The following is a 25,746-nucleotide window of genomic DNA, read 5'->3' as shown; positions in this document are numbered from 1 at the left end:
CAGGAAAAGACACAACTGAGTTTCACAAATTGATTACACTCCTTTAAGTAGAGACTCGTATAAGTGAAACACTACAAATCCCAGGTAGTCCCCTCTTGCTATTATCTACTCTTTACTTTCCCTTACTCTTCCTTTTGTCTGTTATCATTTTTTCTTTTTATAACTTCAATACAATCACCATTTTAGAACATACTCTCTTGTCTGTCTTATTTCATTTAGCTTTATATTTGTAAACTTTGTTACATATTGTAATTTATTTTATTCCCATTACATTGTGTACATATGCTATATGACTATTCCTTTATCTATACATTTCCAGTTGATGCTTATTTTGGATTTTTTAAAGTTGCATTAGTATTCTTGTACATTTATTTTAGTGACCATATGCATATAATTACATTGAATATATTCATAGGAGTTGAATTTGTGTGCATTAAGGTAGGATAATATATGTACATTTACAAATATTCTGAAGTCTTTTTCAAAAAGAGTTGTACTAATACTAGCAGAATTGAGAGTTCTAGTTGCTCCATATACTTGCCAACATTTGATGTTGTCTTTTTCCATTTTACCCACTCTACTGAGTATATGATATATCACATTGTCACTTTAACATTTTTCTGGTGATTCATAAAATTATGCACATTTCCACATGTTCATTGGCCATTATGATACAGTCTTGAAAGTGCTTGTTCAGATCTTTTGTACATTTTTCTATTTGGGGCATTTGTCTATTTTTTGTTAGCCTGGAGAAGTATCTCCTATATTGTTGATGTAAACTTCTTTCAGATATATGTACCATTAATATGTCTTTACTTTATGGCTTGTATTTTAATCCTACTATGGTGTCTTTTATCAATGCAAGTTCTCAGCTTGGTCTGACATGTCAATACTTTTCATTTTTGGTTAGCCCTTTGTATATTCCTATTTAAGAACCTCTGCATACTACAAGGTAACAAATACAGTTACAAATACTCCAAGTTTTCATCTATTTTGGCAGACTCATGACTATATTTGTGTGCGTTTGGTACTGGGGATGGAACCCAGGGGCATTCTACCTCCAAGCTACACCCCCAGACCTATTTTTTTTCTTCATTTGGAAACAAGGTCTCAGTGAGTGGCAAAGGCCTCACTAAGTAGCTGAAGCTGGCCATGAACCATGATCCTCCTTTCTCAGGCTCCCAAATGCTGGAATTACAAGCATGTGCTATCATATCAGCTATATTTTTCATGTTTAAAATGGTAATCAATATAAAATTGTTTTCCTCAAAATAATAGAATTAGGGTCAAATTTTTATTGAAAAGATAATCTTTCCTTCCATCTTTCTTACTATATTTCTTCCTTTATTTATTGTGACACTTCTGAGGATTAACCCAGGGGCATTCTACCTCTGAGCTACACCTTCAGACCTCTTTTTAAAATTTGGAAATAGAGTTTCCTGAGTTGCTGAAGACCTTGCCAAGTTGCTGAGACTACCCTCGAACCTGAAATCCTCCTTTCTCAGCCTCTAAAGTACTGGAATTACAGGTGTACACCACCATACCTGGTTCACATGATTTCTGAAATGCCTTATCATAAGTCAGGTGACCAGAGGTCTGTATAAGCATTTTGTTTTTTTCTTTATCCTATAATGCCATATTTTTTAAAATTACTATAACTTTATCATAGATTTTATAATCTAAAACTTGAGGCCTCTATTATTTTAGTGTGGTATTAGGGATTGAGCCCAAGGGTATTCTACTACTGAGATACCCTCCAGGCCTATTTTTTTTTTTTTTTTTTGGTGGTACTAGGAATGGAACCCAGGGGCCTTCTACCTCCGGGCTACACTCCAGGACGTGTGTGTGTGTGTGTGTGTGTGTGTGTGTGTGTGTGTGTGTGTGGTATTGGGGATGGAACCCAGGGGCCTTTTAATTCCGGGCTATACTCCCAGACCTATTTTATATTTTATTTGGGAACAGGGTCTCTTAAGCCAACTGAGGCTGGCTTCAAACCTATGTGATCCTCCTGTCTCAGCCTCCCAAGCACAGGGTTTACAAGCATGTGCAACCACATCTGTCTTGACCTATTTTATATTTTTTTGGAAACTGGTCTCTTAAGCCAGCTAAGGCTGGCTTCAAACCTGCGTGATCCTCCTGTCTCAGCCTCTGAAGCATGGGGATTACAAGCGTGTGCCACCATGCCTGGCCTCCAGCCCTATTTTTTCTTTTTTTTGTGTGGTTCTGGGGTTCCTGGAAGCCCTTCTACCTCCGGGCTACACTCCCAGACCTATTTTTACATTTTTATTTGGAAACAGGGTCTCCTAAACCAGTGCGCGCGGCTGGCTTCGAACCTGCGCGATCCTCCTGTCTCTGCCTCCCAAACGCGGGGATTACAAGCAAGCGCCACAACGCCCAGCTCCAGCCCTATGTTTATTCTTTAGTTTGAGACAGTTTCTCACTAAGTTACTGACAGTCCAAGTAGCTGAGGGTGGCTTCAAACCTACAACTTTCCTGTCTCAGCCTCCTAAGTACTAGGATTACAGGCATGAACCACCACACCAGGCTCAGTGAGGCCTCCATTTTTGAATTTTACTTTATTTATCTTGGGGGTGCTGAGCATTGAATCCAGAGACATTTGACTTTCAAGCTACAACTACAGCATGATTTTAGTTTTTTTGAAACAGGGTCGCACTAGTTTGCTGAGAAGGATGCTAAGTTTCCCTTCCTTCCTTCCTTCCTTCCTTCCTTCCTTCCTTCCTTCCTTCCTTCCTTCCTTCCTTCCTTCTTCCTTCTTTCAGGTCTCCGGATGTAATCCAGTGGCATTTGACCTCCGAGATACACACCCTGCCTTATTTTTTATTCTTTATTTTTAAACGGGCTCATTAAGTTGTGGAGGGCCTCAATAAGTAGCTGAGGCTGTCTGTGAACCGTGATCCTCAGGTCTCAGGCTCCCAAATGCTGAGATTATGAGTGTGTGCCACCACGCCTGGCTAAAATTGCTAGCTAAAATTAGGCTGGCTTTGAACCTGCAATTCCTTTGTCTCAGACTCTCAGACTTCCAAGTACTGGTATTACAAATGTGTGTCACTACACCCAGATTTTTATTTAATTTATTTTGAGTACTATTTTTAATATAGGCTCTTTTAATAGTAATTTTTCAATTCACAGAAAAATGTGATCATAGAGATTTCCCCTATGCATAGAGTTCACTCTTGGTGCTGTACTTCTATGGTTTTGTCAAATGTTTGATGGCATATTTCCACCTTTATAGTATCACAGAGTAGTCTCACTGCCTTAAAAGCTCATGTGCCTTACCTATTTAACCCTTCCTCCTTTCCTCAAAACTCCTGCAAACCACTGATTTTTTTTTTACTGTCTCCACAGTTTTACCTTTCCCAAAATATCATAAAGTCAGAAGGACACAGTAGGAAGTGTTTCAGACTGGTCATTTCACTTACTGATACACACCTACGTTTCCTCTATGCTTTTCCATAGTTTTGTAGGTCATTTCTGGGTCAATGCTAATATTCCATTGTGTGGCTGTATCTGTATCACAGTTAACTTATTCATTCACCTACTGCAGGACATTTTGGGGCAGTTTTAACAGAAATGAATATAGCTGCTATAAACATCCCCGTCTATGTTTTTGTGTGTACATAGGCTTTCGATTGATTTTGATAAAAATAAGAGCATGTTTAATAAGAAACTTCCAAAGTGTCTTCCAAAGTGGCTGTACCATTTTTCATTGCCACCAGCAGTGAATGTGAGTTCCTGTTGCTCCATATCTTCCTTAGCATTTGGTGTCCTCAGTGATCTGGAGCGTGGGCATTCTTAGAGTTGTGCAGTGCTATCTCAATGCTATTTGAATTTGTATTTATCTGATGACATAAGAGTTGAGAATGTTTTCATATCCTTTTTTGCAATTGATATACCTTCTTTGGCAAGGTGTTTGCTAAAGTATGTTACACAATTAAATTGGTATTGTTAAGGATTAGGATTGTTTTCTTATTGTTGAGTTTAATAGTCTTCATATGTTTTTTTTTTTTTTTTGTGGTACTGGGGTTCCTGGAAGCCCTTCTACCTCCAGCTACACTCCCAGACTTATTTTATACATTTTATTTGGAAACAGGGTCTCTTAAGCCAGCGAGGCTGGCTCCGTACCAGCACAATCCTCCTGTCTCCACCTCCCAAGCGCAGGGATTACAAGTGTGCGCCACCACGCCCGGCGTCTTCATATGTTTTGGTAACAATTTTTTGTCAAACATACCACATGCAAATATTTGCCTCTATTTGTGGACTGTCTTTTCATTCTTTTGATAGCATCTCTGACAGAGCTGAACATTTTAATTTTAGTAAAGACCAGCTTCATACTGTAAAAAAATATATTTTGTATCTTGTTTTACAGTTTTGGGGATTGAACCCAGGCATTCGATCTCTGAGCTACACCCTCTGTCCTATTTTTAATTCTGTATTTTGAAACAGGGTCTTATTAAGTTGGAGAGGGCCTCACTAAGTAGCTGAGTCTATCTGCAAACCATGATCCTCCCAAATGCTGGGATTACAAGCTTGTGCCATCATGCCCGGCCACTATTTTGTAACTTTTGATTATAATGGAAGAGAATTTGAAAGTGATACATTGCCTTCAGTAGATTTCTGCCCCCATAATGGCATGTGTTAAACTAACCACATGCTGTGCCTAAAACAATAGAAGGGGATTGTAAAAGACACGTGTATAATGGAAACATTTGACAGGAAAAAACATGTTTTTATTATCAAGATATTTGACTTCCATTTTTATTTTTGTTCTGTGACAAATAACTGGCCTAATTTTATAAAGTATGCATGTTGTAAAAAGTTATTCAGACTATGTTCTATACTAAATTTTCTTCATTTCAAAATGTTGATATATTCTATAGTTTTGTGGTGGCTCCAAGATGATAAGAAATGAACCATACTTTAGGAAAGGGATAGGTGGGTTCTGGGTATTTATTTGACCAATGTCATTTTTGTTGCACCGAGAAATGAAACCCAGGGGCATTCTACCTCTGAACTTAACCCCCAGTCCTTTACCCAAGCCCTTTTTAATTTTTATTTTAGAACAGGGTTTCTTTAGGTATATGAGAGTCTCAATAGCTTTGAAGTTGTCCTTAAACCTGAGGTCCCAATCTCAGCCTACAAGTACTGGGATTACAAGTGTGTGCCACCAGCCCAACATGAACAATTATAAAATTAGACTTCCTAGTGTAAACCAAAAAAGTAAACTTGGATTTTTATGTGTTTAAGTATATTGATGAGGAGATAGGGGAAGATGGCAACCAAGTAAAGCAGCTTCTACGAGTACTGCTGACACATGATCTCCATAGCGTAAAAATAATGCCTTACAATCCCGGTGTAGTGGCACATATTGTAATCCCCGCACTTGGGAAGCGAAGACAGGAGAATTGAGCAGGATCAAAGCCAGCCTCGCTGGCTTAGGAGACCTTGTTTCCAAATAAAAATATAAAATAGGTCTGGGAGTGTAGCCCGGAGGTAGAAGGGTTGCCAGGAACCCCAGTACCACAAAAAATGTCTTACAGGGATAGAAAATATTATCAATAGAGAAATAAAAGCTATAAATACAAGAGACAGAAAAAAAGAAGACTAGAACAACGAGAGATGCAGAAAAGAAACCGGCCTGCCACTGCCGCCGCCACCGCCACACTAACGCCATCTAGAGAGAGACCAAGACTCCAAATCTGTGGAAAGTGTGGAGGGTGACCTTCACTCAATATTAAATCTAACCCCTCACAGAACCAGACTCCAGGGAGGAAAAGCAAAGGAGCTCAAGCGACCAGTTGCAGTCCAGTTGGATGTAATCCAGCAGTTCCTTCAGCGAAAAGATGAGCTAAAATTTTCAGCATCCAAGCCCATCACTGTCCCAGGGATTTAAAGCAGAGCTTAAAACCAGAGGGAGATATGCCAACCTCACAACCGAGGGCATGACAGTGATGCCATATTGCCAGCAGCAGTGGTGAGTTCACCATGCCCACAGAAGCTCCAGCCCAGACCATCATAAGTAAAATTGCAGCCCCTACAGGAGAAATCCCAGCATTGCACCCTCAGGGACTCAACCAGCTTTGATAACCTCCCTGGGTCTGAGAACTAGTGGTTCAATGCAGAACAGGAGTAGGGGTGGCAAAAATTGCTACACCCTAGTTGCAGTTCCCTGAAGGAAGGCCCCCAGCATGGCACCCTCAGAGTCTGGGACAGCTACGACTAACTCCCTGGGTCTGAGACTTTGTGATACAACTCAGAGAAGGAGTGGTGGCAGTGGAGATTACTACATCGCCCAGAGATCCAGAGCACAATAAGTGAAGTCGTGGTGAACTGTAGAAGAACCAGAGAAGGTGGGAGTGAGATCTGCTGTTGATCATATCAGAAGCTCAGACAGACTCAGGCTCAGATAAGTGGAAAGTGGGGAGGGGGAAATCTTACGCTTAACTCTAAACCCAATGAGTAGGATTGCCAGGAGCACCACAAACATGCTAATTGTGGTGAACAGGGAGAAATCAGACTAGCCAAGCCCTAGCTGTGGAGAACCGAGACTCCTACATTGAGTTTGGTCTCAGAGGCATATGCTACCAACAGTGGCAGAGAGAGACCTAGACTCCAAATCTGTGGAAAGTGTAGAGGGTGACCTTCACTCAATATTAAATCCAACCCCAATGATATCGGCCATCTGCAAAGACTGAGAAGACTCAGAGAACCAGATTCACAGAGGGAAAGGTGCCTGTAGCACTCAGTATCTACACAGAGAGAATGCTGAATTTACTTGTAAAGTTGCATCAAAGCATTGTTGGGATTGTTTGGGTTTTTCTGGTTTTTTTTTTTGTGTGTGTGTATACCTGATTGCTTTTTTTTGTTTTGTTTTGTTTTGTTTTCGGAGGGGTTTTATGGTTTTTTTTTGGTGTTGTTTTGTTTTCTTTTGTTTTCTTTTTATAATTTTTTTTTATTTTTTATTTTTTTTTAATTTTATTTTATTGGTGCACTGTATTCATACATCATAGTGGGATACAAACTTTTGTAGACATACATGCACACATCGCCCAGTCAGCCCCCACCCGATCCCCAACCCATTCTCTCCCCATCCCTCTCTCCCATGCTTGGCTTAGTGGTTGACATCTAGTATTATAGCAATTTATCCAAAATTAAAAATGATAATCTCACATAACAGTTTCATTTGTCTGATACCAAGCTTTTGATGACTTAAAGATAACATTTCAATATTTCTTTTTGCTTTCTTTCTTACCAGAGAATATTTTTTTCTTTTTTTTAGGTGAAACTATCATATATTTATTTTTCAGAAAAAAATCTATCCTGATATGGAATATGGACTCTAGATACCCAAAACAATCTCGAAGCAAAAACAAAGCTAGAAGATGTATATTTTCTGATTTCAAACCATATAAAGCTACAATAATTGAAACAGTGTAGTACTGTTCTAAAGGCAGATATATAGACCATTGGAGTTAAATACAAGCCTAGAGCTAACTTCTTCCCTATATTGTCAAGTTATTTTTGACAAGGTTTCCACGAAGATTTGGTGGTGGAAATAATAATCTTTTAACTAAATATTGTTGAAAAATAATAATTACATGGAAAAGAATAAAATTGGACCCTTACCTAATCCCACATACAAGTATTAACTCAAACTAGATAAAAGACCTAAATATAAATCTTAAGACTATAAACTTTTAGGAGAAAATCTGGGTCATAAAACCTCACAACATTGAAATTGGCAGTGATTTCTTGGATATGATTTCAATGGCACAGGCAACAGAAGAATATACAAACTCCCTAAAAAATAAAAGAAAATATTGTATATCCAAAGACAATGTAAACAGAGTTAAAAGTTACTAATAGAATTGGATAAAATATTTCCAAATGCTATATCTGAAGGTATATTAATATTCCAACTAGAAATCCTAAAAATTAACAACAATAAATAGGCAAACAATACCATTTAGAGATAGGTAAAAGACTAACATAAATAATGAATCTCCACAGATAACCAATCTTAGTTGTCTGTTGGATGGAAACTCTTGTTTCTCTGGTTCTGGTGAGTGTTACCTATTTCTTCTTTGTAGTTAATCTCTTTGAGTATTTTCTCTAGCGCTGGTTTTGAAGACATAAATTCCTTCAGTTTCTGTTTGTCATGGAAGCTTCTTATTTCTCCATCTAATTTGATAGAAAGTTTTGCTGGATAGGAAAATTTTGGCTGGAAGTTGTTTTCTTTCAGAGTTTGGAATATGTTACTCCAAGCCCTTCTGGCTCTCATGACTTGGTTTGGGAAGTCTGGAGTGATTCTAATTGGTTTGCCTCTGAATGTCACTTGGCCCTTTGTTTTTGTTGCCTTTAAGATTGTCTGCTTGGCTTCCACATTGGTCATTTTGACAATTATATGGCGTGGGGATCCTCTTCTCGGATCCTGTCTAAAGGGAGTTCTATAAGTTTCCTGGATCTGTGTATCAACCTCTTGCTCTATATTTGGAAAATTTTCTGCTATTACTTCCTTGAAGATATTGTTGATCCCTTTGGTATCACTTTCTTTTCCCTCCTCTATTCCAATTATTCTTAGGTTAGCTCTCTTAAGATGGGCCCATATTTCTTCAATGTCAAATTCCTGCTGTTGGATATCTTTTTCTAGATTAGAAACTATGCATTCATTTTTGGATTGCTCATCTTCTAGGAGCGAGATTCTGTTCTCCATGTGGTCTAATCGGTTGTTTGTGCTTTGAATTGAGGCCTTTACTTCATTAATTGCATCCTTTATCTCTTTTTGGCTCTCTCTGAGTTCTTTTCGAAGCACCTCTATTATTTCTACAGTTATTTTCCTGATTTGATCTTCTAGAAATCTCTGATTTTCTGTTTTATCAGGTTCTGATGTTGTGGGGTTGTGCACATTCATTACTTCAGTATTATTCCTCTTTCCCATGATTTCGGAGGTTTGTGCCTTCTCTGGGTTCTTCCCTTGGGTCACTATGGCTTCACTTAAGGTGCTCTGGATCTCGAGTCTGTATTATCTCAGACCCTACTACTCCTTTACTGGGTTGTATCACAGAGTCTCTGACCCAGGGAGTCGATAGAGGCTGCTTTAAACTATGGGGGGTACTAGGTTGTACGCTCTCCTATGGTGTGATATCTCTGCCACCACCACTCCCTCACTGGGTCAAGTCCCAGGAGGCCCAATACTGCGATTTCTCCTCTGTGGCCCGCAATTTGACTCACTGTTCTTGAGTATGTAGATGTAGCTGTACTGGACTCGGTGAATTCACTGCTGCTGCCGCTGCCGGTGGCAATATGGCGCCTCTGCCACGCCCTCGGCCATGAGGCTGGCGTATTTTTTCTTCTCTGGTTTTGATTTCCACTCTGAATAACTGCAGCGTGTGCTGAGCTCAGCCACTGGGAGCTTTAAATGCTGTCTGCGCCGAAAGATCCCGCCTGGCTGTTCCGCAGCGGCTCACCTGGCTTGCTGTAGCCGTCCGTTGAGTTCGCCGCTGCCGCCAGCAGTATGGCGCTGCTGCCTCGTCCTCGGGCGCGTGTGTCTCCTCTGTGGCCCTGAGCTCTGTTCTCAGTCCGCTTTCTCTCTGGAGCCTGGTGGTTTTTTTGTTTTTCTGGTGATGGTGTTTTCTGGCTATGAAAGGCGCTCTTTTTGTGGTAATGGAGATTGGTTGTTAGCGGGACCCTTAAGCCCCGCTTTTCTCGGTCGCCATCTTCCCGGAAGTCTTCTTTTTATAATTTTTATTTTGCTTTGTTTTTGTTATTTTTAACCCTCATACCAAATCCTACTCCAAGCTTCTTCCCTTGTACAAATCTACTCTCACAACATTAGACTGATCTTCCACACAAAAGGTCAGTAAAGATGCCTCAGAACTAAAGAACACCATTAATCAAATGGACCTGTTGGACACATATACAATATTTCACCCAACTACAGTGGAGTTTACATTTTTCTCAGCTGCTCATGGAACCTTCTTGAAAATAGATAATATCCTGGGCATCAAAGTGAACACTAGAAAATTTTAAAAATGTGGCATTCTTCCTTGTGTCTTTTCAGACCATAATGGAATGAAATTAGAAATCAACTATAAAAAGACTTAGAGAAACCACATGGACATGTGGAGGCTGAACACCACACTTCTGAATGAAAAATGGGTCGGTCATAGAAGATGTAAGAGGTGAATCAAGAAATCAAGAAATTTCAGGAAACAAATTAAAATAAAGATACAACTTATCAAAACCTTGGGACACTTTGAAGGCAGTATTAAAAGGAAAATTCATAGCACTGAGGGCTCACATAAGTAAAACAGGAAATCTTCAAATAAATAACCTAATGACACACCTCAAAGCCCTTGAAAAACAGGAACAAACTAACCCCAAAGCCAGTATAAGAAATGAAATTATTAAAATCAAAGCAGAAATTAATTATGTAGAAAATTTTAAAAAGGCAATACAGAAAATCAACAAAATCACAAGCTGATTTTTTGAAAAAAAAATTAACAAGATAAACTACTAACCAACCTAACTAAAAAAAAGAGGGAATCAACCCAAATTATGAGGATAAGAGATGAAAAAGGACATATTACCACTGACTGTAGAAATCCAGAGGATTATCAGAGACTACTTTGAAAAATGATACTCCAACAAAATGGAAAATCTGGAGAAACTGAAAACTTTCTAGATAAATACAACCTTCCTAAACTGAGTCAAGAAGATATAGAACACTTAAACCAAACAATAACAATCAAAGAGATTGAAACAGCAATAAAGAGCTTACCATCAAAGAAAAGCCCAGGACCAGATGGTTTCCCAAGTGAATTCTATAAAAACTTTACAGAAGAACTAGTGCCAATACTCCTCAACCTATTTTGTGAAATAAAAAAACAGAACTCTCCCAAATACATTCTATGAAGCCAATATCACATTAATACCAAACCCAAATAAAGACAGTTCAAGGAAAGAGATCTATAGGCCTATATATTGGATGAATTTGGATGCAAAAGTGCTAAAACAAAATACAAGCAACATGCATTCAAAAACACATAAAGAAAATCATACATCATACCAGGTAGGGTTCATCCCAGGGATGCAAGGTTGGTTCAACATACAAAATCAATCCATGTAATTCATCATATAAACAGAACCTAAGACAAAAATCACATGATCATTTCAATAGACGCTAAAAACACATTTGGTAAAATCCAACATCCATTTATGATAAAAGCACTGCAGAGAATGGAATAGAAGGAACATATCTCAACATCATAAAGGCAATCTGCAATAAGCCCACAGCCAGCATTACATTAAATGGGAAAAAATTCAAGAATTCCTCGTAAAAACAGGAACAAGACAAGGATGTCCATTATCACCATTTCTCTTTAATATAATTCTTTTTTGGTGGTACTGGGCGTGGAACCCAGGGGTTTTTCTACTCAAGGCTATACTCCCAGACCCATTTTATATGTTATTTGGAAACAGGGTCTCACTAAGTTGCTGAGAGCCTTAAGAAAAGGAAATCAAAGAAAAAAATCAAGAAATCAGGAAAAGATAATCAAAGGAGTACAAATAGGAAAAGAAGAACTCAATCTTTCACTATTTGCAGATGACATGATACTATACATAGAAGACCCAATAAACTCAACCAAAAGAACTGATCAATAAGTTCAGCAAAGTGTCTGGATACAAAATCAATCTTAAAAAATCAGAAACTTTTCTGTACACCAACCATAAATCCATTGAAAAAGAAATTCAGAAAACACTTCCACTCAGGATCTTCCACAAAAAATAAAATAGTTAGGAACAAGCTTAAACAAGGAGGTAAAAACTTATACAAAGAAAATTATACAGCATTGAAAAAAGAAATCAAAGAAGATCTTGGAAGATGGAAAGATCTGCCATGCTCATGGATAGGCAGAATAAATATCATTAAATAGGCCATCCTTCCAAATGTGATCTACAGACTCAACACAATGCCCATTAAACTACCAAGATCATTCCACACAGATATAGAAAAATCAATCCTTAAATTGACTTGAAACAACAAAAAGCCCAGAATAGTCAAAGTAGTCCTCAGCAACAAAAATGGTACAGGAGGAATTACAATACCTGACTTTAAAATATACTACAAAGCCATTGTAATAAAAACAGCATGGTACTGGCACAAATACAGACACATAGACCAATGGAGCAGAATAGAAGACCCAGAAATAAGTCCACACACTTTCAGCCAATTGATTTTTGACAAAGGGGCCAAAAACATACACTGGAAAAAAGATAGCCTCTTCAACAAATGGTGTTGGCAAAACTGGTTAACCATATGCAGAAATTTGGAAATTAATCCCACTTTCTCACCATGCACAAGAGTCAATTCAAGATGGATGAAAGACTTGGAAATTAAACCAGAGACCTTGAGCCTCCTTGAAGAGAGCATAGGTCAAACACTGAAACACATAGGCAGAGATAAACACTTTCTCAACAAGACCCCAAAGGCAGATAAAGCGAAAAGGCAAATCAATACGTGGGATTGCATGAAACTGAAGAGCTTCTGTTCAGCGAAGGAAACTGTCAAGAATCTCAATCGAGAGCCAACTGAATGGGAGAAGATTATCATCATCTACTTCTCTGATAGAGGACTAATATCCAGAATATACAGAGAACTCAAGAAATTCAACACTAAAATAACATATAATCCAATAAAATAAATATACACTTCACAAAGAAGGAATTAAAATGGCCAATAAATGCATGAAAAAATGCTCAACATCACTGGCAGTCAGAGAGATGCAAATAAAAACTACTCTGAGATTTCACCTTACCCCAACTAGCATGGCAACCATTCAAAACACAAACAACAGCTGGGCGTGGTGGCACATGCTTGTAATCCCTGTGCTTGGGAGGCTGAGACAGGAGGATCGCACAGGTTCAAAGCCAGCCTCCGCTATTTAGTTAGGCTCTCAGGAACTTAGTGAGACCCTGTTTCCAAATAAAATATAAAAATAGGCCTGGAAATATAGCCTGGAGGTAGAAAGCCCCTGGGTTCCACTCCCAGTACCACACACACACACACACACACACACACACACACACACACACATAAAACACAAACACCAACAAATGCTGGTGAGGATGTGGAGAAGTGGGAATTCTAAAACATTTTTGGTGGGATTGAAAATTTGTGCAACCACTTGGAAAACAGTATGGAGAATCCTCAGAAGAATGGGAACAATTCTACCATTCAATCCAGCAATACCACTTCGGGGTATCTACTCCGAAGAGACTAAACAAACCTACCAAACTAATGCATGTGTATCTATGTTCAGAGCTGAACAATTCACCATAGCCAAACTATGGAACCAGCCAAGATTTCCATCAAAAGATGAATGGATTACAAAACTGTGGGATATGTAGACAATGGAATTTTACTCAGCCATTAAAAAAACACAATTGCAGCATTTTCAGGGAAATGGATGGATCTTGAGGACATTATGCTAAGCGAGATTAGTCAGTCACAAAAAGCAAGGAATCAGATGCTTTCCCTAGTATCCAAAAGCCTAGCTTAAAGGGGTCATAGGAGGAACTCCAGGTGAAAAAGGAGATCCTATAGAGGAGCAAATAAGGCAACCTAACTGTGGGGATGGGAGGAGGGGAGAAGGAAACTCTTTAAAGTGCAGGATGTACTAATTCATATCATAGTCAACCACTAAGCCAAGCATGAGAGGGAGGGATGGGAAGGGGTGGGATGGGGACTGAGTGGGGGCTGGCCCGTGAGGTGTGCATTTATGTCTACACAAGTTTTTTTGCTTCATCATGATGTATAAATACAATGCACCAATAAAAATTTGAAAAAAGAAAACCAAAACAAAAAATATATTGATGAAAACTCCAATCAGATTTCTTATATTAATACACAAAGCTATTTTACTTATATAATAGTAAATGGAGAAGTTATTAGATTTGATTACCACATTTATGCCTTACATATTTGTTTTGTTTAATTCACATTTATTTCTTCTTCACTTCAACTTTTAAGCTGAACAAAGGCTAAAAAAATATATTTCAAGAATAAAAAGCCATGCATGGTGGCTCACACTTGTAATCCCAGAATTCGAGAGGCTCACACTTGTAATCCCAAAATTCGAGAGACAGGAGAACAGAAGTTCGAGGACAGCCTCAGCTACAACTTAAGTTCTTTCAAACTCAGTGAGACCCTGTTTCAAAATAAAGAATAAAAAATAGGGCTGGGGTTGTAGCTCAAAATAGAATTCTGCTTAAGTTCCATCCCCAGTACCGCAAAAAAAGAATAATAAATGTTCAGTAATTGTCCATTTTTATTTCAGAGTATTTCAGGTAAGATGCAGTTACTTTAAACTCCAGTTGACTGACACAGGACATTTAAAAATTAATGTGTTAGATTATAAAAGATTCTCTTCAATAGCTCATATTCTGCCCAAAGTTCAATGGGGTTGTCTTACACTTAAAGCCATATGAGCACGGTGGGGTGTCACACATTGTAATCCTAGTACTTGGGAGGCTGAGACAGGAGAATCACAGGTCTGAGGACAGCCTCAACAAGTAGACTCTCATAAGACTGGCAAGACCCTATTTCAAAATAAAAATATAGGACTGGGGTGTAACTTGGACACAGAATTTTCCTGGGTTTAATCCCCAGTAACACCAAAAATAAAAAATCCATATAAATTTAGTTACAATTCATAGAATCAACTTTCTTGGCATTGAGCACAGAATAAAACAATTGTAATTCAGGTAAATTTTGTCATTTTTCCAGTTGAGTCAGTGAACAAAAAAAAATGCTTATTTCATACAAAAGCAACTCTAGTAGGATTTAAAATTATATTAACTCAAAATAACTGAAAGTTACACTAAAACACTAAACAGAAGATACTTAAACTTGAAAAGCATTATTATTTTGACAAAGTCTGTTCATATCTACAAAGAAATATAGGAAAAATCTTAAATCAACTGTTAAATAGAATTGAATAAAATATATTTTTTGTATGAGCCCAGGACATTCTTCCTTTGAGCTACACCCCCAGCCTTATTTTATTTATTTATTTATTTATTTATTTATTTTTTTTTTTTCGGTACAAGGAATGGAACCCAGGAGCATTCTACCTCCGAGCAACACGCCCAGCCCTATTTTTTTTTTATTCTTTCTAATTCTGAAACAGGGTCTCACTCAATTGCAAAGAGCCTCACTTAGTAGCTGAGATTGATTTTTTAAAATTTAAAACATGGTCTTCCTAAGTGCTGAGAGCCTTACTACATTGCTCAGGCTGACTTGGGACCTTTCATTCACCTATCTTAGCCTCACAAGTACTGGGATTACAAGCATGTGCCACCATGCCTGGCTGGAATATCTAAATTTCAGAAGAAACTTCCTGAGTCATTAGAGAGATGGCCAGAAGTTTCAGAAAAACACTTGTTAAACTATATTCAGAACTGAGGGTGTAACACAGTGGTAAAGTGGAAACTAACCAGGCAAGTGGCCCTGGGTTTTGATCGCCAGCATAAAACAACCAAAACCACACAATATATCCCTATGCTTATCCTATTTATAGGTAAAAAGGAAGAACAAGGACACACATGATGCTTTCAAGAGTTCTAAATTTTTTGAAGGAATTTGGGACTTTTCAAGGATTCTGAGATTTTAAAAAATGTAGCAAGGACTTCAAAAGGAGTTTTAAAATTTTTTTTCTTTTAGTGCTATGGATTGAAACTAGGGCCCCATGTGTATATATGTATGTTGTACAACTGAGTCACATCTTCAGGCCGTTAACAGTTTTATTTAGTGAAAGGAATAGCAAATTATACAAGACTTCCCTTATAGGAAAATTTCTTTGAAGATTTATTTGAAATTTGAATATTAACAATAAGGAACACTTGCAATATATTAACTATAAAGCAGCCTCAATAACTTGTTTCATATGTGGTGGTCAGGACAGAAAATGTGTCACAACATCAGAACATTAATATGTTATTAAGGTGCACGTTAATATACAATTTGCAGGAAATATGTAAGTTTTAAGCTTGTGGTTATTCAGGGAGCTTATCTTGGTAATATAGAAAGGCCCAGGTAACCCTAAAGAATTTCAGCTGGGGATGAAGCTCAGTGACAGAATGCATGCTGTACATGCAAGAGGTTCTGGGCTAAATCTTCGGTGCTAACATAATAAAGAATTTAAAACACTGGCTGGAAATGATGAAATGAGATTTAAAAAATAGGCATCACAAGTGATAGAAATGCAGGGCTGCATAGCAGATGAAATATTTCAATAGAAAACATTTAAGACCTTGCTTAAGATCCAGGTGAGAGGCTAACATATATAATCCCAGCACTTTGGGGGCTGAGACAGGAGGATTGCAGGTTTGAGGAGAGCCTCACCAAGTAGTAAGACTCGCATCCATCTAGCCAGAACCTGTTTCCAGAAAAGACATACATTGGATAGAGGTGTAGCTCAAAGTTAGAATTCCACTGGGTTCAATTCTGAGTGCCAGCACATTCAAAACAATATCTGGCTTAAAATTTGTCCACTACCTCAGTTAAAAAAAATATACATACACCAAGATAAGGACGAATACCAAAAAAATAAACATCTACTACAACTAAAAATGTAGATTGCAACAAATGCTAACTAAGAAAGGCAAATCTAGCACTATCAGGACATGCATGGATAGGAAATGGTGATGTAAATACTTGTATATCAATACTATGTCTTCAGAAAAAGGCATTGAGAGGTTGGCCTAAACGGGTGGGAGTCTGAACCAACACAACATTGAACTGCGACTTAACCAAAGACCACATTCTCCCCGCAGTTCGGGCTTTCCTTGGCTGCAGCGTCCTGGAGCAAGAGGCTGGGCAAGGTTGGCTGGAGGAAGCTGAAGTCAGCAGCCCCAGAGCCCCCCGCCAGGCGCACCTGGTAGCGGCCGCCCTGCGCCAGGCTCCCCGCGCCGCCGCCCACGCCGTCCAGCAGGGGGCCCGCGGACGCGCCCTCGGGCAGCGCGCAGCGCCCCCGCCAGGCCGGGCCGCGCCGCCTGCACAGCCGCAGCGCCGCCAAGGCCAGCAGCGCGGCCAGGAAGAGCGACGACACCGCGGCCAAGGCCACCGCCAGCGACACGGTGAGCGCGGCGGCCTGCGCGCGCGCCGGCGCCGGCGCCTCGGGCCGCGGCAGGTAGGGCTGCGAGAAGCCGTCCACCAGCAGCACGTGCAGCGTGGCGCTGGCCGAGCGCGGGGGCGCGCCGTGGTCCTGCACCAGCACCACCAGCCGCTGCCGGGCCGCGTCGCGCTCGCTCAGCAGCCGCGCCGTGCGCACCTCGCCGCTGTGCGCGCCCACGCCGAACAGCCCGGGCTCCGTGGCCCTGAGCAGCCGGAACGACAGCCAGGCGTTCTGGCCCGCGTCGCCGTCCACCGCCACCACCTTGCTGACCAGCTGGCCCGGCGCGGCCGCCCGCGGCAGCAGCTCGGTGCAGGGCGCGGACGCGTTCTGCAGCGGGTGCAGCACGAAGGGCGCGTGGTCGTTGTCGTCCAGCACCTCCACGCGCACGCGCGCCTGGCTGCTCAGCGCGGGCGCGCCGCGGTCGGTGGCGCGCACGCCGAACTCGAAGGCGCGCAGGGCCTCGTAGTCGAGCGCGCGCAGCGCGAACAGCCGCCCGCTGTCGGCGTCGATGGACACGAGCGCGGCGAGCGGCAGCCGCGGGTCGCGGGCCGGCAGCAGCGAGTAGCTGAGCTGGGCGTTGGCGCCCGCGTCCGCGTCGCTGGCGCTCACGCGGCCCAGCTGCAGGCCGGGGCTGTTGTTCTCGCGGACCAGCAGCGTGTAGGCGCTGTGGCTGAAGGCGGGGGCGTTGTCGTTGACGTCGGACACCTGCACCGTGACGCTGCGCTGCGTGTGCAGCCGGGGGCTGCCCAGGTCCCACACGGCGATGGTCACGTTGTACTCGGCGCGGCGCTCCCTGTCCAGGGGGCCCGCGGTCACCAGCGTGTAGAAGTTCTTGAAGGTCGGCTTCAGGAGGAAGGGGACATCATCCGGAATGGAGCAAACTGTCTCTCCATTGGCACCGGAGTCTGCATCGGATACACTGAAAATGGCAATCACAGACTCTGGGGAGTTTTCTGGGGTCGAGGGGATGAGTGTAGACATGGTGAGTTCTGGGGCGTTGTCGTTCACATCCACCACCTCAATTGCTACAGTGCATTTTCCTGAAAAGCCTCCACTGTCTGTGGCTGCAATTTGCAAATTATAATGTTGCTTTGCCTCGAAATCCAATGCCCGTTTCAGTCGAATTTCACCTGTTACTTGATCTATTACAAATGGTAGAGTAACCTCATCCCCTTGGAACAGAGCGTAGGTCACAGTCCCATATGTTCCTGCATCTAAATCTCGCGCAGTGACAGCGACAACTAAGGAGTTGAGGGGGCTGTTCTCAGGAACCTGCACCTCATAGAGCGACTGCAAAAATTCCGGGGCGTTATCATTGATGTCCACAACTTCAATGCGCACCGTGGTGGTCCCAGACCTGGGCGGGGCCCCACCATCCACAGCTGTGAGGATTAAACTGAGCTCGGGCTCTTCCTCCCGGTCCAGAGCTTTGTCCAGCACCAGCTCTGGGTACTTTCTGCTGTCTTCATCATTGAGAGTAACAACGTGAAAATTGGAGCTGGGGTTGACTGTGTAGCTGTGAATGGTGTTGCTCCCTATGTCAATGTCCTGAGCGGCTTTCAAAGGAAACACTGTGCCAGGCTGGGCGCTCTCTGGGATTTTTAGAAGCATTTCCTTCTCTGGAAACTCCGGAGAATGGTCATTTATATCTGTGACTTGCAGATCAGCCTGAAAAATCTGCACTGGGTTTTCCAGTAGCAGTTGGAAAGGCAGCAGGCAGGGTTCTGTCGCCCTGCAGAGACCCTCGCGGTCTAGTTTTTCATGCAAAAACACATTGCCGGTCTTCACATCCAGCTGCAAGAGCTGCCTGTGTCCTGTGTAATGGATTCGAGCGCCCCGAGTGGCCAGTTCCCCCACCCTGAGCCCCAGGTCTTTTGCCAGGTTGGCCACCAAGGAGCTGCCTTCTGTCTCCTCTGCAATGGAATACCTAATAGCCTCGGAGCCCGCCTCCCACACACACAACAGGATAGCAAGAAACACAACTTGCCTTTTCTGTGGCGTTTCTGCCATTGCTGTCTCCATTGTTCAGACTGGCCCAAAAGGTGCAGACTCTTTAACTCGGCACAAGATCCTCTGAAATGACTTGTCTAAATAACCTTGCATCTAATCTAGCTCACTGACCTGGACTGGAATCGGTGGCCTCTCTGAAGATGTCTCCCCTAGATCTTAACTAAAATGCTTCCTTCTCTTAGGGAGCTTTCAGAGTTCTAATTCCTAGCATAATGGCGTCCTAGATATCTGCAGAGCCCATGATTCACATTTTTAGCCTGCAGCGCCACCAGGCGTCCTTTCTTTGCTATTGCATATAGTAGTTCTCATTTCTCCCCTAATTGTAAGTAACCCTGCTCAATATGATAGCCTATTAAATCACAAGCATCCCTGATTTTATCTCCAGCTCTTGTATTTGGAAGTTCTAAATAAACGTTTGCTGATTTAATTTTCTGTGAAAGAATATTGTTAGAACAATATAACATTGTATTTTAACTTCCATAAAAATATTTTGAGTCCTTGGACAAAGTTTTTTAAGACTATAGTTTGATTATATTCAAGTAACTACTGTAACTATTATCTATCAAATTCTGAAACTTTACAAAATTAATTTTATTTTTGAAGCGTAACGTGTTCAAAATAGGGATCTAATCATAAATATACAACTCATTGAATTTTCACAAAGTGAAGATTCTCTTGTAAATGGAATCTAGACCAACAAAAAAACTAGCAAAATCTAAAGCATCTCTTCCTGCTACTGTCTGGTTATTACCCTTTCCCTAAACATAATGCCAACCTGACTTCATTATCATATATTTTTAATACTGCCAAATAAATGCATTTATTAAGTATTTTTATTATGTCTGTCTTCTTTCATTCAACATTGTTTATAAATGTAATCTGTAGCACAGTCTTCTAATTTGTTTTATTTTCATTGGTTTGTATTTGTCTGCTGTGTACCAAGATTCATTTATATATTCTACCATTCTCTAGTTTTTGACTACTGAAAATTTTCAGTTATTTTTAATTGAATTTTATTTATTATAAAAATAATAATTTTATATATTATAAAAATATATTTTATATTTTATTTGGAAACAGGATCTCTTAAGCCAGTTGAGGCTAGCTTTGTACCTGTGCGATTCTCCTGTCTCAGCCTCCCAAGAGCGGGGATTACAAGCATGCGCCACAATGCCGGCTTCAGTTATTTTTTTAATAGTGTGTGTGTTTGTGTCTGTCACTGGGAATTGAATCCAGGGTTATTGAACCTCTGAGCTACACCATCAGCCTTCTATAATTTTTATTTTTATTTTTTATTTTTTTATATTTATTTATTTATTTATTTATTTATTTATTTATTTATTTGGTGGTACTGGGGTTCCTGGAAGCCCTTCTACCTCCGGGCTACACTCCCAGACCTATTTTTACATTTTTATTTGGAAACAGGGTCTCCTAAGCCAGCGTGCGTGGCTGGCTTTGAACCTGCGCGATCCTCCTGTCTCTGCCTCCCAAGCGCAGGGATTACAAGCATGCGCCACCACGCCCGGCTATAATTTTTATTTTAAACAAAGGTCTCACTAAGTAAATGAGAGCCTCACTATTTGCTGAAGCTGTTCTCAAACCTGCAATCCTTCTTTCTCAGCCTTCCAAATACTGAGATTGTGTGCAACACCAGGCCTAGCTTTCAGTAGTTTTATTATGAACTTTCTTGTGTCATTTAATGATTCTATAAACATACTTAAGTTAGATAGATTCATAGGAGTTTTTTATGTATTGAGGTAAGAGTATTTAGAATTAAATAATTTTCTGAAATATTTTACAAAAGCACTTGTACTACCTGGGCCTGGTTGTGCAAATGTGCAAAACCAGCATTTGAGAGGTTGAGACAGGAGGATTGCACAGGTTCAAAGCCAGCCTCAGCTATTTATTGAAGCCCTGTGCAACTCAGTGAGATTGTTTCAAAATAAAGAATTTATTTTTATTATATCAAAGTTATGTTATTGCTCAGTACTATCCCACTGTATATGTATGCCAATTTTGTTTATCCATGTACCTACTTTTTCCCTTTTATAAATTTTTTATGGGTGCACTATATTGATACATCATATTGGGGTAAAAAAAAAACTTGAGTGTACATACATGTACACAACACCCATTTAACCCCTACTCAATTCCCACCTCATTCCCTCCCCCTCCATCCTTCCCATGCTTGGCTTAGTGGTTGACTTTGATATGTTTAAGTACACTGTGTTTTATAGAATTTCCTTCTTCTCTCCTCCCATCCCCTCATTTATGTTCTCTTCTTTGCTCCTCTATAGGATTTCCTTTATCATCTAGAGTTCCTCCTATGACTCATTTCTCCTTAGCTTTCACATATTAGAGAAAACATCCAATTTCCTATTTTTTGTGACTGACTAATCTCACTTAGCATAATATCCTCCAGTTCCATCCATTTCCCTGAAAATGATGTAATTGAGGTTTTTTTTAATGGCTGAGTAAAATTCCATTGTGTACGTATCCCACAGTTTTGTAATCCATTCATCTGTTGATGGACATCTTGGCTGGTTCCATAGTTTGGCTATGATGAATTGTGCAGCTATGAACATAGATACACATGCATTAGTTTGGTAGTCTGGTTTCCTTTCTTTTGGGTAGATACCTAGAAGTGGTATTGCAGGATCAAATGGTATATTTGTTTCCATTCTTCTGAGGATTCTCCGTACTGTTTTCCAAAGTGGTTGCACTAATTTGCAATCCCACCAACAATCTTTTAGAGTTTCCACTTCTCCACATCCTAGTGAGCATTTGTTGTTGTTTGTGTTTTGAATGATGATCATTATAGTTGGAGTTAGGTGAAATCTCAGGGTAGTTTTGATTTGCATCTCTCTGATAGCTAATGATGTTGAGCATCTCTTCATTTATTGGCCATTTTAATTTCTTCTTTCGTGATGTGTCTATTTAGTTCGCTTGCCCATTTTGTGATTGGATGATTTGTTTTCTTAGTGTTGAGATTATTGAGTTCTCTATATATTCTAGATATTAGTCCTCTATTGGGGGGTTAGGTGACAAAAATCTTCTCCCGTTCTGTTGGCTCTCGATTGAGGTTCTTGACAGTTTCCTTTGCTGAACAGAGGCTCTTCAGTTTCATGCAATCCCACATATTGATTTTCCTTTTAATTTGTTGTGCCATTGGGGTCTTGTTGAGAAAGTGTTTATCTCTGCCTATGTGTTTCAGTGTTGGACCTATACCCTCTTCAGGGAGCTGCAAGGCCTCTGGTTTGATTTCCAAGTCTTTGATCCATCTTGAATTGACTCTTGTGCATGGTGAGAAAGTGGGATTAAATCCCAATTTTCTGCATATGGTTAACCAGCTTTGTCAACACCATTTGTTGAACAGGCTATCTTTTTTCCAGTGTATGTTTTTGGCCCCTTTGTCAAAAATCAATTGGCTGAAAGTGTGTGGACTTATATCTGGGTCTTCTATTCTGCTCCATTGGTCTATATATCTGTTTTTGTGCCAGTACCATTCTGTTTTTATTACAATGGCTTTGTAGTATAGTTTAAAGTCAGGTATTATGATTCCTCCAGCATGGTTTTTGTTGCTGAGAACTACCTTGACAATTCTGGGATTTTTTTTATTACAAATACATTTAAGGACTGATTTGTCTATGTCTGTGAGGAATGATCTTGGTAGTTTAATTGGCATTGAATTAAATCTGCAGATCACTTTTGGAAGGATGGCCTATTTAATGATATTTATTCTGCCAGTCCATGAACATGGAAGATCTTTCCATCTTCTAAGATCTTCTTCGCTTTCTTTTTTCAATGTTTTATAAATTTATTTGTAGAGGTCTTTTACCTCCTTGCTTAAGTTTATTCCTAAGTATTTTATTTTTCTGTGGGAGATCCTGAGTGGAAATGTTTTCTGAATTTCTTTTTCAGTGGATTTATGGTTGGTGTACAGGAAAGCTTCTGATTTTTTAAGATTGATTTTGTATCCAGACACTTTGCTGAATTTGTTGATCAGTTCTATATGCCTTTTGGTTGAGTTTGTTGGGTATTCTAAATATAATATCATATCATCTTCAAAAAGTGAAACTTTGGGTTCTTCTTTTCCTATTTGTACTCCTTTGATTTCCTTTTCCTGCCTTATTGATCTGGCTAGAGTCTCTAGTACTATATTGAAGAGAAATGGGGATAATGGACATCCTTGTCTCATTCCTGTTTTTAGGCGGCATTCTTGATGTATTTCCCCATTTAATATGATGTTGGCAGTGGTTTATTGTAGATTGCCTTAATGATGTTGAGATATGTTCCTTCTATTCCAATTCTCTGCAGTGTTTTTATCATAAATGAATGTGGGATTTTATCAAATGCTTTTCAGCATCTATTGAAATTATCATGTGATTTTTGTCTTTGATTTTCTTTATATGGATTGATTTTCATATGTTTAACCAGCCTTGCATCCCTGGCATGAACCCTACCTGGTCATGGTGTATGATTTTCTTTATGTGGTTTTGAATGCAGGTTGCTAGTATTTTGTTTCAAATTTTTGCATCCAAGTTCATCAGAGATATACGCCTGTAGTTTTCCTTCCTTGAACTGTCTTTATTCAGTTTGGGTATTAGTGTGATGTTGGCTTCATAGAATGTATTTGGGAGAGTCCCAGTTTTTTTCTATTTCATGAAATAGTTTGAGTTGTATTGGGGTTAGCTCTTCTATAAAGGTTTTATAGAATTCACTTGGAAAACCATCTGGTCCTGGGCTTTCCTTTGATGGCAAGCTCTTTATGCTGTTTCAGTCTCCTTAATTTGGTTTGGGAAGTCTGGAGTGATCCTAATTGGTTTGCTTCTGAATGTCACTTGGCCTTTTGTTTTTGTTGCCTTTAAGATTCTCTCATTGGCTTCCACATTGGTCTTTTGGACAGTTATGTGGCGTGGGGAACCTCTTCTCTGATCCTGTCTAAAAGGGAGTTCTATAAGTTTCCTTGACCTGTGTATCGACCTCTTGCTCTATGTTTGGAAAATTTTCTGCTATTACTTCCTTGAAGAGATTATTGATCCCTTTGGTTTCACCTTATTTTCCTTCCTTTATTCCAGTTATTCTTAGGTTAGCTCTCTTAAAATGGGCCCATATTTCTTCAATGTCAAATTCCTGCTATTGGATTTTTTTTCTAAATTATAAACTGTGAGTTCATTTTTGGAGTGATCATCTTCTAGGAGCAAGATTATATTCTCTATGTGGTCTAATCGAGTGTTTATACTTTGAATTGAGGCCTTTACTTCATTAATTGCATCCTTTATCTCTTTTAGATTCTCTCTGAATTCTTTTCGAAGGTCCTGTATTATTTCTACAGTTATAGTCCTGATTTGATCTCCTAGAGATCTCTTAATTTCTGTGTTATCAGGTTCTGTTGTTGTGGGGTTGTGGGCATTCATTGCTCCATTGTTATTCCTCTTTCTCATGATTTCAGAAGTTTGTGCCTTCTCTCAATTCTTCCTTGGGTCACTACGACTTCACTTTGAGTGCTCTGGATCTCGAGTCTGTGGTAATCTCAGTCACTACTACTCCTTTACTGATTTGTATCACAAAGTCTCAGACCCAGGGAGTTAATCAAGCTTGCACAGGACCATGGGGGTGCCAGGCTCGGTGTTTTCCCTTTGGGAGCTGTGACTAGGGTGTGGTATCTATGCCACTGATACCCCTTCACTGGGTTGGACTGCAAAACCTCAGACCCGGGGAGATTATCAAAGCTGTGAAAGTCCCTGGGGGTGCAGTACTGGGATTTCTCCTCTAGGGGCCACAATTTTACTCACGGTTGTTGAGTGTGCTGATCTGGAGCTGTAGTGGACTTGGTGAACTCGCTGCAGCCGCCGCTGGCAATAAGGCGCCACTGCTACACCCTCAGCCATGAGGTTGATGTATTTCTTTTCTGGTTTTGAGCTACACTCTGAGTCCCTGGAGGGCATGCTGAGCCTGGCTCCTGGTAGCTTTAGATGCTCCTTGCGCCAAAAAAATCTGCTGAATTACACCCAGCAATTCCCTAGCTGCTCACCTTAGCTTCGAGTCCACCCCTCCTCTCTGCAGCCTGGTGAGTTGTTGAATGCGCTGACTGGAGCCGTCTGGTGAATTCTCTGCCGCTGCTGGTAGTATGGCACTGCTGTTGTGCCCTCAGCTGTGAGGCCAGCATGTCTCCTCTCTGGTTCTGTTCTCTTCACAAATCTTTTCAATGGAATGCTCCAAACCAATTTTTGTAAAGCAAGAAAAACTTTACTCTGCTTTTCAAGAATGATCCACATAGGCTTTTAGTCTTTACTGGGCTGCTCTGAGTTTGACAAGTGTCCAGGGGGGAAACTGGGACTGGGTTTGAATCTTCTAGTCTGCCAAAGGGCACTGAAATTACTCCCTGTCAAGAGTTTGTTGTTTATTTTCAGACTTAGCAAATTTCTTTGGGGAGAAAGGAACTATTATACTCAGTTCTTAGCTCTAAAGATTCTCCTTCTCAGAAATTTTCTTCATGTTGCTATAAAGAGATAATTTCTGAGTTTTAAATCATTTTATG

General features: G+C 40.3%; 2 protein-coding genes across 3 annotated transcripts in view; both read right to left on the bottom strand.

Annotated features, from left to right (window-relative positions):
* LOC308274983 (protocadherin gamma-C4) overlaps positions 1-25,746 on the bottom strand; it is a gene marked incomplete at both ends in the record, with an annotated part of 798,148 nt that overhangs the window by 405,942 nt on the left and 366,460 nt on the right. The window lies entirely within an intron of this gene.
* Positions 16,827-19,217, bottom strand: LOC308270688 (protocadherin beta-5-like; the record flags this gene model as incomplete). Its single annotated transcript, XM_080706724.1, has 1 exon — positions 16,827-19,217. The coding sequence occupies one exon, from the start codon at positions 19,215-19,217 to the stop codon at positions 16,827-16,829; it is 2,391 nt and encodes a 796-aa protein (XP_080562850.1).

Source organism: Muscardinus avellanarius (genome assembly GCF_963383645.1).
Source record: "Muscardinus avellanarius genome assembly, chromosome: 1".
NCBI lineage: Eukaryota > Metazoa > Chordata > Mammalia > Rodentia > Gliridae > Muscardinus > Muscardinus avellanarius.
The sequence above is the reverse complement of the archived record's forward strand: the minus strand, read 5'-3'. Positions and strand labels throughout refer to the sequence as shown.